General features: G+C 32.4%; 1 protein-coding gene across 1 annotated transcript in view; it reads right to left on the reverse strand.

Moving 5' to 3' along the window:
- The window catches only part of LOC129233803 (glycerol-3-phosphate acyltransferase 3-like), a 119,492-nt gene that overhangs the window by 14,281 nt on the left and 90,936 nt on the right, over positions 1 to 14,275 (reverse strand). The window contains exons 10-13 of the mRNA XM_054867781.1: positions 13,280 to 13,395; positions 6,442 to 6,497; positions 4,252 to 4,337; positions 3,828 to 3,956 (exon numbers count right to left, since the gene is read on the reverse strand). Of these exons, the coding sequence (XP_054723756.1) occupies positions 3,828 to 3,956; positions 4,252 to 4,337; positions 6,442 to 6,497; positions 13,280 to 13,395 (387 nt within the window). The remainder of the gene's footprint in view (positions 1 to 3,827; positions 3,957 to 4,251; positions 4,338 to 6,441; positions 6,498 to 13,279; positions 13,396 to 14,275) is intronic.

Below are 14,275 nucleotides of genomic sequence, written 5' to 3' on the forward strand. Positions count from 1 at the left end.
GTCTGGAGTTTGGCGTCAAGAGCTATTTCCAACAAAATTTGTTTAAAGTAAATCCGCCTTCAAGTACAGAATCTACATTGACTTTCAGTTTCCCCGTAGGCGCTAATGTTAAGGGATTTGAACTGTTCAAAATTGAACCGAAAATTGTTCAAATCATAAAGATATTTTATATACAAGTTTTTCATCAAAAGCTTTTTCCTACAAAGTTTGTTTGCAGCAAATTCGCCTCACAGTTTGGAATTGTCTTGAATTTCCCCGTAGGCGCTAAAGTAAAGTTTTTTTGAACTGTTCAAAATTGAACAAAAAATAGTTCAAATCAAAAAGTGAAATATGGGAATGAGGTGTCCTCGCTGAGATCTTTCGAACAAAAACAAAGTTTTTTCGAATCGGACTATTCAGTGGTTGGAAGTAGCAACGCTACTGTAGTAGCTACATTTTTGAGTAGTTTGTAGTGTAGTGCACTACTTTTTAAAAAAAGTAGTGTAGTGAGTAGTTGACTACAAAAAATAGTAGTTTGTAGCGATTTCTGGAAACTACTTTGAAATAAACTGGAAAAAAAAATCAAAGTTTAAACGAATTTGACTGCACAAATTTTACACAAGTACATCAGCGGATGCAATGAGATATAAGACTCATAAAAATATGAGCTAACCTCAGGAATTTCATTTTGACGCCATACGTTCTATCTGTTTGACGCCATTAGTTTGTTTGCCATTGTAATTTTCATATTTCACCAATATTTAGATTGAAAAATCACTTATTTTCGCGAAAATGAAGATATAGCTGATTTCACGAGTTGAAAATTTGGTGAATTTTATATGAACAGACCGAAGATTGAAAAACAAAAATATTTTAGCGAGGCTTTAATTTTCGATAGTATTTACCAAATAAAAAGAAGCTACTGAAAATACTATAGAAAAGGATGAAATTGAACTGTTCTGGAGGACTTACAATAAATACGAGCATTACAGTGTATGAGAAAATGATAACGGACATTTTCCTTAGTGTCTTCTAATGAGCTAATTTATCAATATTTTTTGTTCAATCCTCTTACGGTGTGTGTGTATTAGGGTGCCCCCCCCCCCTCAAAAAAAATCGAAAGTTGATTTTTCAAATCTCACTCTCTTATATTTATCCTTTTACGTCAAAAAAAAATCATATAATTTGAACAACGGGAGCAAGTGCCGATTATGTCTGAAAGTGTGAACCAGCACTTGTGTAATGCTAGGCCAAATTAAAATAAAATGTGTTTTTAGAAACTCAAAATTTCTGTTGTTAAAACGTTGCTCCTATACCCCATATATGCACCACAAAACATTAAATCAAATTAAAAACCATTTAACTATCCCACACGTGGCCTAACATTTATAATTTTCTTCAAAAAATTAAGTTTTTGATACATATTTTCAGAAATGTAAGATGTTACAAAATTATCAAGCTGAAAAATGTAAACAGTAAAGTAGAAAAGTAGGTAATTAGCGTTAAATAGAAATTTTTGTTTCCCTGTAATTTTTAAGTCTCCCACACAATACCCAAAGATATGGATTTTTTCCAGGTTGAGTTAAATTTTTCATTTAAAATATATTATTTTTTTGTTATTCGTTTGTATTTGTTAATCTGTAAATGTTTTCGCCAGTAATTTTTGAACTTGATATTCTTTTTGAATTTATATGTAATTTTTTAAAAGATAACTGAAAAAAACTCAATTATTTAAATAAAATTATAAATTTTAGGTCAAGTGTGGCATATCTAAATGTTTTTTAATATGAATAAATGTTCTTGTGGTACATGTAGGATGTTGGGTACAGGGGCAACGTTTTATCAACAGAAATTTCGAGTTTCTAAAAAACGTTTTTTTCGATTTGGCCTAGCATACAAGTACTGTTTTACACTTTCCGGTGCAGGTTGGCATGGGTTGCCGTTGTGCAAATTATATGAAACTTTTTTTCACCATTGTTTTGACACAAGAGGAAAAATACAAGAGTGTATGCGACTTGAAAAATTGACTTTCATTTTTTGAGGGACAACCTATTGTGTATGCTTTTTATTTACTTATTTTTTGGAAAGTAGCGAAGTAGCGACTACAATTCAAAAGTAGTTTGTAGTTGCTACATTTTGTAAAAAATAGTTGTAGTTGTAGTTAATTACATTTGTAACAAAGTAGTTGTAGTTCGCTACAAAAAAATGTAGTTTTTCCAACCACTGGGACTATTCATTCAAAAGTTATTAGGGGGGGGGGGGACAGACAGTCAGACCGACAGACATTTTTCCCCATCTCAATACCCTACTTTCCAATTTTTAATTTTTCAATATTTAATTATTTTATTTATTTTTGACTTTTTTTTGTTTTCCGCGATATTTTTAAGATGCATTAAGCCTTCTTTCATGCTTTTTTCTTCTTTTTCTGACTTTTACTGGGAAAGTAGGCTAAAAACGGGAATGTAGGAAATATAAGACATTTTTCAAAAATATAGGAAATATAGGACGATTTTGATGCTTTTCTTGAAAATATAGGATATATAGGACTACTTCGACCCCTGCTATTACAGAGTTGTTTCAAGTAGAAAAGGGCAGTTTTGGAGTAGAAAAACAATTACAAATGATGGAAGAATTAAGCTTTGGAACAAGCTTAAATAGGCTTCTAACAGCTGTGATGAACAGACGCATACTTAAAAACCGATTACTTAAAGAACTAAATTTTCACTATTTGATTACATTGTTAGTACTATCTTTAGCAATTAGTTTTGGCTTTTATGCAATAGATGTTAAATTTTTCTCAGAAGAAAAACACAAGTTTAGAAATAAGAATAATGTAAGAAGCAATGCAAGTTTCCCCGTGCATCCAGCCATTTTTCGTCGGTGATACAAGAATGTTTAAGGGTATCACAAGCTTTGACCAAGCTTTAATCAGAATTTTTTTTGAATGCTCTTTCAAAATGCATCAAGTTGGCATCTTGAAACTTTTTGAAATTTAAAACAGATTTACTGTTACCTAATTTTGTTATTAAAAAAATAATAATAATAAAGAGTTTTTACTGTTGTTATAATATAAATGTGTTGCACATAAAGAAAGAGTAGTTTATATTTTTACGGCAAATCTGCTCTAAATATCACAAGTCTGTATGCTCGATTTTAAAAACAATTTTAAGGGCGGGGGGGGGGGGGGGGGATGCTTATAAATATATGACTTGAATCAAAGAAAGATTTAAAAAAACTATTACAGAACTGTTTATACGTTTCTCTTTTATACATTTTTTGAATTGGTCCCTGCAGAGTCTAATACACATTAACGTATACCTATTATAGGTTTCTTCATTTATACGCTTTTTTCATGCAGTCCCTTCAAAAACGTATAAACAGTGCTTCACTGTATTTGAAAAGTTTCAAAAGCTCAACTATTGGTCCCTTCAGACTTCAAGTTATGAAGAGTTGAATATACTTTTTGCTGATGAAAACTTCCGCTGTCAGATAAATAGCAGTATCAACAGAAATGAGTTTGCGATATTTGAAGAAAATGCATTTTGGATTCAATACTCATAATAGGGAAATTTTGGAAGGCTTCTTTGCGCGCTCTCACTTCAGCAGAAACTAAATGAGCAAGCTAGTACAATGAGCTAATGTACATAGACGTCAAAAAATTAAAAATTTAGTTACCTGCCCATGGCAGAAAAGTATAAAAGTTGTATTCATTTTCGACATCGTACAATTATTATACATATTTCAAAGCTTTGCAAACTTTTACTTCAGTTATGCATAAACTTTTATATGAAAAAAAGGACAGAAAATATGAAAAACATTTTGCTTAGAAACATTACTGTAAATAATACCTTTCGAGACATCGGGGGAAGATACCAAACATCACAAACAACAGCCCAGCTAGTTAACATCATGAGCAAATACTGCATGTAACTTTGTTTACTGCTATTCCAATATGGGTCACCAAATCTGGGATCATACTATAAAATGAATATAAAAGCACTTCAATTGATAAAACTAAATCACGTCGAAAGTTTCAGCAAAATAAAAATTAACATCCACCACATAGCTTTAAAGAGTTTTGATTTCTAACTTGGCTATTCTAAATTTAACTAAGTAATCAAATATAACAACCAATAAGTTTTGCATTAAAAATAAAAATCTGTTCCAAATAACTGATTTTTGCATAGACAGCATTATAGTTTTAGGAGAGCAAATTAACAATTCTTAAACAATAACAACTGTACAAATATATATATATAAAAGTTGTTTTACCTTAATAGCTACAGGATATATTGTGCCACCAACTTCGAAACTCCCTTTTTTAAACATCATAACAGACGTGTTATTGATGCAAGTACCTAAAATTATAAGAACTGATTGCAGACATAAATCTTTTTGCATAAAAGTGAGAAGAAAAAAAAAAAGCATAAACAAGACTGAGGAGGGGCAATGTTTTAAATGGATACATCTGATGTAAATTTCAAAAAGTAACAAAAAAAAATAAAAAAGACTTTTGTAAAAGGGTATAAAGATTTTGTTAAAAAAATAACAAAAAGAGTACACTTGTATTTTTAGAACAAAAGAAAAAACTCATGACCCCCCCACCCAGCCTTTAACAGAACCAAAGATAGCCTGAAACTGCATTTTGGGGATTCAGTGTGAGTCCCTGAACTCCTACTTGTGTCTGAATATTACTAATGTACTCCATACCTTCTTATTTATTGCTCATACTTCAATAATGGCCCACTTCAAAACCAGTAGTTAGATTTATCCTTGCCGTAAGTACAAGCTAGCATGCAAGAATAAAAACTGCAAGACTGAAATTTCAAGGGGGGCGTTTCTTAGATATAGTTTCTAAGTAAAAAGAGTAAATACGGAAGTTCAAACTGGAAAAGAAAAAAGACGCAATGCAAAAATTTTTTCAAAATAGAAAGTACACATAAATATACAGAGGAATGATGATTGCTTGAGAAATAAAATTGCAATAAATTATTTCACTTTATTCCAGAATAATTTATAACTCATCATTTGGTAATGAGTAGTAATAAGTCTTCTCTTTGGTCAAACTATAGAATATACAAGTTATTAAAAAAAGCTAATTTGTTTCAAATTTTCCTAGACTTCACTAATTCAATGATTCTTAATTAACTTTTTAGCTTTTAATTTACTCTGCATCAAGGTTACTTTTAGAAAACGGAAATCCGTTAAACGATCCTACATTTTCCCCTTTGTTAGCAGGGCCAACAAGAGGCCATGCCAGCCAACTCGGTAACTAAGGGCTTAGCACTAGGGAGCAGGACGGAGGGATGGGGGCGACCAAACTGACAAGGGACAAACTTCGTTTCTTGGTGGCCCTGTAGGTTACAGTGATCTCAATAGCTTTGATTAATTTTGGAGCAGCTCCATAACATCAATTATTGATCAATAAAAATCAATTATTGGATAAATTTTTAAAAATAATTCGTATTTATTATATATTCAGAATTTCACAAAAAGTTTAAAACTATTTCTTTTATTTTTGAGATATTTAATTTGCACAACAAAAGTCTTTGTGCATTTCCCCACATTTTCGATTTGAAAGCATAAAATGATGGACACATCTCCCAAACAATCAACACATCGACATTTTTTGTGGAGATTTACTACTTTTCGTGTAGCAGTAGGCAACTCTGTATGACTCAAAATTTAAATTAAGACTTCCTTGGATTTTTTACTTTCCAAAATTTCAATCAATGTTATGAAAAGGCATAAACATTCCGGACAAAAATCCACCTAAGGGGTTCTTGTCCCCCACCAGAAGACAAAAAACTCCCAAGTGAATTCCTGACCATCAATGTACCCCCACGCTGAAAATGGCAAATATTGGATGTAAACTGATGATTTGTATATGACACCTCCCTGAAGGGTTTTTTTGCCCTCATAGGGAGACAACTCTATTGTGAATTCTTCCCCCATGTGAATTGCTGAGCATCAAAGGGCTTCTCTGATAAATTTGGTAAAATATCAGACTCAAATTTTGGATTTGTACATGAAACAAACCCACACAAAAAAAAACATCCTTTTTTATATGTATAGATTTATTTCCATGAAAGTTGAATTGCTCGTTAAAGTTTGTTTAGGTAAGTTTTTAAGTCTGCCATGTTATGTTCTGTAGCGAGCCAAAAATCGGCAAATTTCAATTTTCGTAAATGTACTGGTACTGTAATTCTCAAACTAGGGATCCTGTTCTGAAATGAGAATATAACTGAAAGCAAACTTACTTAATTTATCAACTGACACCCTAAAGGTTGACATTTTGAACTCCAAAAACTAGAATGGTTTAGACCATTTTGTAGTCATGCATGTGGAGCTACATTTAACTTTCAAGACCATCTTATGTATGCATTCCATTCATACTCATTTGTAATAGTTTCTTTTCCCATACTAATGTGATTTCATACAAAATTTAAAAAAAAAAATTACCTTCTGGGAACACCAAAATAGGCAGTTTTGTATCATCTTCAACATGACCTCGTAACCTAAGTGAAAAATGCATTATTAGTAGACAAGAAACTAATTTTATAATCCCAATAGTTCCAATATGAGCAGAACAATTTCTAATTCTTCAACTGGACTATTAGAAGCGTTCTGCTAGCCCTTCTCAGGTGGGGAAGCAATTAAATCCTTGTATAGATTGAATAATAATGACAACCAATACAATAAGGAGATCAGAATTTTAATTCAAAATGAAATCTTAGGACCAAGGGCTTATATTGCCTTTACAGTATGTATCAGATTTAGGGGCAGATAGATTATCTGTTTGTATCAGTCATAGAGTAAAAGAAGTTAACATATATTAGGCATGAAGCTTTGGAAATTAAATTCAGCGTCTGTCATGGAACAGAAAATGACCAGTAACAGTTTCTGTGCCCAGCTAGGTCAATCCAAGTCAGTTTATTAATCCCCAACGAAGATCAATGGCCCTCTTATCTACTAAGCTATCTACTCCCTTGCTCATTTGCTGAATTGCAATAAGATTGACTGTGAAATATTAACAGGAACTGCTATAAATAAAAGAATTTTCATTGCTAGAGTTCATTTAACATTTTTTGGGACAATACATCAATTTCCAAGAGCACAGATCTGCTTCTTCCAGTAATACATGCATATGCTATAAGGGGCTATCCACAAATGATATCATGCTTTGAAGGGGAGCGGGGTTCCTGAAATCGTAATACTGGGAGAAAAAAAATGATTGGGGGGCGGATTTAATAATAATTTTTATGGAAAACAGTCATATGTGAGGAAGGACACTGTGACAAAGGGGGGAGGGGGGAGTGAAGGGTTGAAATGTTGAATGTGTGGCATTATTCATGGTCAGGGCTTAACCATAAACAAATCACAAAATCAAAGTTTTTAAAAAATTATCATAATATATTGTGACGTTCAGTGTTTTTGAATGGAGAATAAATATTACTGCAAGTAGAGTTTGTTCATTTGATAGTCTGAACTTTTATACTTTTGAAGTATAAAATTTCAAAGGTCAAGGCAACCTCATATTAGTGGACATTTTACAAATAATATTGCTAATTAGGGCTCGACTGATGGCATTTTTTGGCCGATTGTTCAAAGATGGCCGATTGTTTTCCTCCAAATGGCCGATTGCCGATGCCAAAAAAAAAAAAAAAAAAAAAAAAATCAAACAGAAATAAACTGACAAGATTATCAGGGATTTAAAGCATCATTGATTCATTTCACTTTACTTCCTTTCTATGAATAAGCAATTGTACTCACCAAAAAAAAAAAAAAAAATCAGATTTTGACCTAAATTTCTATTTTACGATCACCCAATTTAAACTTCACAAGTTTTTTCGGCACATCTGTACATGCATATGTGCTTAAAAACATATAGATGACCTAAATATCCATTTTGAACGCCTCCTCAGTTAATCATCGCAAATTTTCTTGTGATGTCTTCATGCGCATAAACTTGCGTCACTCAAAAAAGTTTTGAAATAGTAAGTTGAAAACTTATACGTACGTAGTGTGATCTAAAAGTTCGAGGACAAGTTGTATAAAACCTTACCCTGAATAGTTCACATTACCGATGCACATCTATCTACAAAAAGTTATATGAACACTGGCAGAAGTACATAGTCACTTGAAGGTGGATGTGCTTTGGTAATGTGAACTATTCTGGGCAAGGTTCTATACAGCTTGTCCCCGAACTTTTGGATCGTACTACGTACAATCTGTATAGGGTGTAGTTATGCTTCTCCTTTTTTGACTGCTGTATGATGAAAGAGAAAGAACAATCAACAAAAAAAAAAAAAAAAAAAGGAGGAAAAACAAAGAGACTTTAATAACCAATTGATTTGATTTTTTTAAATTGAACATATAGCTAAGATTTCAGTAATGTTGTAATAATGTATAAATTTAGGTACAATAAAAATAGTTAAAAAACATTAAATTATGTTCGTTTAATCATTCAAAAAAAAAAAAAAAGAATAAAACAATGAAACCGTCAACAAATTACGTAATACGTTTTACGTTTACGACAATTTACGTTACAATATTAAATAATTTTCGGAATATTTTTATACTTATTTAAAATTTATGAATAGAAAAGTTTGCATTTTTCTTAAAATCTACAACAGTGACATAAATATTGCTGAAAAAAGAAATAGCCATGAAAAGAGCGAGGTTCTTACAAAGCAGCTACAATGAACAAACTCAATATTTACACCAAGTTAAAAACTGAATAAATATATTACTTGATCTGATGTTTGCACACATATAATTGAACCATTTGATTGTTTAATCTGTTATGAAGCTTTACAAACAAGTTCAAATTAAAATTTTTCAATTTAACAATAATTTTCTGAAATTTTAAAAAAAATTGCACATTAGAAAATCCTTGAAACTTTTCTATAAAAAACAAAAATAACTTATTCATTGATTTTATACAAATACATAAAAATGGTTATAACAGAAAAAAATCGATCGCTGTTAATGATGCAAAAAAGATGGCGCATTACGAAATATAGGTGAAACAAGTATGAGAAATAAGCAAAATGACATTTCTTGACCAAATAAACAATTGCTAAATATTTAAGAAATGCATGAAATGACGAGGGAGGGTTGGGAGGGGGGGGTCACCCTCTGATTTTGCAGTAACTCACACTTCGGCCCCAACTTCATTTTTTTTTAGTACAGAACCATTACCACCAACGCCTCGGAAGAGTTTCTGAATCTACTTCAGCACTTCTGAAGAAAAAATTCAAAAGTCCCTTTGATTTTCGAATTATGTCACCATTCAAAACGTCTTTAATCAATTTCTTACATTAATGCTCTAAATTCTTTCAAAACAATAGACAACGTTTGAAAAAAAATCTCCAATTTTATGAATGGTGTTAGTTTTAAACAACTCAGAATTACAACTAGAGTTTAATTTCAGAAATTGAGGAAGTGGGAGGAGGGGCACGCAAGTGTTCTCGGAATTTCAAAAAATAGTCGTAAAAAATAGAGTTTAAAATAATCATAAACATGGAGCAGAAAAAACCTTTTAAAACTTTTACCCGAGTTTGTTTTGACGTGCAGTGGCGGAATATATATCAAATGTGGCAACTGCGCAAGAGGCCCCATAACCATAGGGACACCGTAGGAGTTACAAAAATGCTTATGATAAATGTTACAACTTCTGGGATAGAGAAATAGGGCGCCAAAATGTATTTCGACGGGCCCCAAACTTGTAATCCACCGAAGCGATACAGAAAAGACTGCATTATTGTGATTCATATTACAAATATCGAAAAATTAAAAATTGCCGTCGTTCAACGGGAATCTAACAAAATGACACGAAAAGTGGTTTCGCCATCTTATATTTGTTTCCATGGTCTTTAATTCGGCAATATATCACCAAATGATCGTCAGTCTGAGACGCTATATTAGTTTTGCATTGAAATAAGTAATTAATATCCACAAAAAATGAACATCCGATTTTCAGACCATCTGATCGAAAAAAAAAGGGAAGTGCACAACTGGAATGTACGCACATCCACATGCAAAAATTTAACCTTCTACTGCTTACCATTTTTGAGTTATGACTTATGAGAGATATATACGTACATCCAGCTGCAAGAAACAACGCAGTAATTAACTTGTTTGGTACATGAATGCAGTATTAAAAACTCTTTAAGGGGTGACTAAAATAGAAATTCATACTGAAATTTTAATAAACAATTTTATATGAAAACTAGAGGACCTGACAGACTGTTCTGTTCAAACTTTGTAAATTGAAAAGTTAAAAAATTTCAATAAACTACCAAATGTTTGAACCGATCTGTTGAAAAAAATAAGTAAAAAAAATGTTTTAAGCTGCTACGGTGTCAGAATGCGTATATTTATTACAACTTGATTTATCTAATACCCACTGAGCAGTAGTTTTATGAACTATTTTTTCTCTCGTACTTGATGGTTTGTTCCTTCAGCCATACTCAAAGGATAAAAAGCGTCCTCAGATATTAAGTGTAAAAATCTAACTACCCATCTAGAACAAACGGGAAATATCGTATAGGATATCGTTTAGAAAAATGATAAAGGTAAAAACAGTTCTCTGAATAAGAGAAAATCACTCATACCCCCCCCCCCCCCCTCCCGATGTAAAATAAACGTTCTTCAACTAAAATGACTAAAAACTCTTTAAAAACGAAAAACACTTCTTTGCAATTTGAAATATTTCGCCAAATAAACAAAAAAGCCAATAAATTACATTAACAGTAGCTTTAAAATGTAAATAAATGGTCACACAACTGTATTGTTTATAGCCAAAGTCGCCAAGCCACCACGTTACTGTAATCTAACTGATCAGTGAGCGAAGTCAACTCTGACCGATTAGCGGTCCGATCTTTTGAACTAATATTTTTAAAACTTCATACATTCCCTAATTTGTTCTTACCACCAGAGATAAAATCTTCCACTTCACTGATCTTTTGTGTGAAGAACTATCCTGTTGTAATTTATCTGTACAAAAATAAAATGTGTTTCATCTTTAAATTCCATAATCTTTTCCTTTAATAACGTACTGATTAATCAAATAACCCTTAAAGTATTCTTGACATTGGTGCCAAAACCCAGATGAATTTCTGCTGAGAAACAAATGTTGCGGTACTTTCTGATCATTTGGCTAGGAAAACCTAATGCACCAATCCAGTCACATGGTTCAACAAAGGTGAACCTTCCAGTACTTTACTTTAAAATATATCACGGGACCTAAAATCGTTGCTTTCAAGAAATGAAGGCTTCACTCTCTCTCTCTACCTGTTATCTATTCTCAACTGACAAATCACAGTAGGAAATTTCCTTACAAAAAGCAGAACTGGCTTTCTTATTGTCTTTTGCAACGGATTAAATATTTATTTCACGCTCAACAATAGGTTAAAATAAATATTAATCATTTGGGAGACATAATTATCCAATGTTTAAACTAATTATTTAACAAAAACCTTTTCCGATTCGATCTATTGCACTTTGAAACCATGCTTATCACAACTTAATTACATACAAAAAATTTCATCAAAATCGGTCCAGCCGTTTAAAAGTCCTATGGTGACAAACGTCCGCACAGACTTTTATATATTACTAACTGTACCCGACGCGCGTTGCTACGCAAACAAAAAAATACATCATTATACTGATTTTAATGACAATCGGTTGAACGGGGCAGAAGTTGTTACTCTGCACTGCCACCTGGTGGCGAGTGGCTTCAATGAGCATATTATGCATCTTCTCCGTGGAAAAAGACATATATATAGCAATTTTCATAATAATTGGTCCAGGTATCAAGTGAAGCCGTGACTATACACAAATTTTGTACTCACGCAGTTTGCAAGATCAATCAATCGCTAAAAATATCAAATAGAAAAAGTTTTAAATCCCCCCGTTGCATGAAAAGCCATAAAACAATAAAGAAAGAATTTATTTGTTCAAACTCAATAAAAATGGCAACAGCTAACTTCTTATCAATGAGATCATTCACGCGAATTAATTTCTGCAGCCGATAATTTTATTCGTATTTATCCAATGGATTGTGACTTAAATTGGAATAAAAAAGGAACTATCGATTGGATTTTTTTCGATCTGGTCTATAAACATTCCCAGTACCAAAAATAAAAAAAAGGTGAAAGTTTCAGCCAAATCTGCCAGGTAGTTTTTGAGTTCATGGATGACATACAGACAAACATTCATTTTTATATATATAGAAGACAATAACTCTCTTTACTTTGTATTACAAAGTTACATTACTTGTATTACAACATGTCACGGGAAATGCTGTTACAATGAGTATCGATACAAATAAATACCTGTTCAAACAAAATAAATTTTCAGTCACGATTTAGGGCTTCATTCAAGTTAATTTTGTTTGAAACGAATGAATTCTATCTACTATTTACTTCTGGGAAAAATTTACTTCTGGGTAGGGCAAAAGAAATTTCTGGCTGCATGATTGGTAAATACGATTGGTTGCATTTGATTCGATTGAATTCTGTTAGAGTTGACTCAGTCTCTTATTTTCCATTACTTTTGAATTACATTACAATGAAATTCCTGTCACAACAAACAAAATTTGAGGTCCCTGTTCACAAGCATTGTCATTGAATGTGCATGTCGTTGAGTTCATTGTAACAGGATTTCGTTGTACTCTTTCATAATGGAAATATATTCATTACATACATGAAATACACTGCCAGCTCAGTCATTTCCAGCCGAGGACTGCAGTTTCGTGCTTATTAGCACTCATCAGCCCGGCATAGGAAAGTGACTGAACTGGAGATGGAAAACCTCTTAAGGAAGTCAAGAGTGCCAAACAAACTGGTCGCTAATATAGAATTAGCAGACCAGACAAGTGACTGAAGCAATGGTTCGGTTCAACTCGAAGATTGAAGGCAAGGCATGGTATATTCAGTAAATTACCGCCCATTTCAGCAGTCCTCGGCTGGAAATGACTGAGCTGGCGGTGTATTTCATGTATTTCTGCTTTAGCCCTGGCTAATGGGTGGTACTTTACTGAATATTCATTACATAATAAGTAAAATGGTTTATTTTTCTCGTTTGTGAAAAAAAGGAACATGTCAGTTCACTTATCTTAGAAAAAAATATATGTAAAATTCTGAAAGCGATTCGTATAGTCGGAGTTCGGATAGCTGGAATTCTACTGAATTTAATCAAGATAGATTGGGGTTATGTTAGAAAATTCTAATTCTTCAAAGGGGGCTACAAATCAGAAAAATTTGAGAACCCCTACTATAAGAAACATTTATACCTTCTTGCTACAAGTTCTCTGTCTTTTATTTCGCTACGCTCAAACCATATGTGGGAAGTAGCCCTTGAAAGACCTCTTTGCAAAACACCTAAAAATCCTCCATGGCTCTGGCCAACCTGAGAGAAAAAATACAAAAAGAGTTATAAATAAAACACAGTTCAAATTTCTACGGTAAGTTGTTAACAAATTTAGACCGGAAATTTTTTCACTTGGATGATAGCCTGTACCTTGCATGAGAATACACAATGCAAAAACAGATTAAAAATAACTTTTTTTTTTGGATGATGTACCGATAGCTGGATTGTAATATTTTATGGTTGAATGCTTCGTAAAACTTTTTAAATTGAAAAAGAAAGATATGCAAGAGTTTAGGTCCTACTGAGTTAATTAAACATTGTACTAGCCACCAATCCAAAATTCAGCACCTCTATCTCAGTAGCTTGTACAGCTCACTGGGCAAAGTGCTGAACATAGTCCACTAAAGCAATGGAATACATATACATGCAGAGAGTCCACTGTATTTGCAAAAGTTCACAAAAACAAATATACACATTACTAGCAAGGATGTAACCAGGTTTATGTTCCAAGGAGGGTTTAACCTACACATTTCTCATGAAGTCTATATGATCATATAATTTGATTTAATTTTGCATATTCTACTGTTTTTTTTTTCTTTTTTCTTTTTAACAATAGATTGTTAAAATGAGTTGAAGCTACTTTAAGGGCATTAACATGCGCAGATGTAAAAGGTGGCTAGTCTATTAATTGAAGAAAAAATTTGATCAGAACACTACATAAGTTCACCTTTGTTAAATAAATATTCAATGTCTTTTTAATAACTCAAAAGAAAATAAAAAATAGATTTGAATACTCATTACATCCGCAGTCAAAGTAATGCTTCTTAAATGCATATTCTTTACTAATAATAAAGCTGAAAGTCTCTCTGGTTGGATCTCTTTCTGCCAGGATGTCTGGATCTATGTGACCTGCATAGCG

Source organism: Uloborus diversus, chromosome 1 (genome assembly GCF_026930045.1).
Source record: "Uloborus diversus isolate 005 chromosome 1, Udiv.v.3.1, whole genome shotgun sequence".
NCBI lineage: Eukaryota > Metazoa > Arthropoda > Arachnida > Araneae > Uloboridae > Uloborus > Uloborus diversus.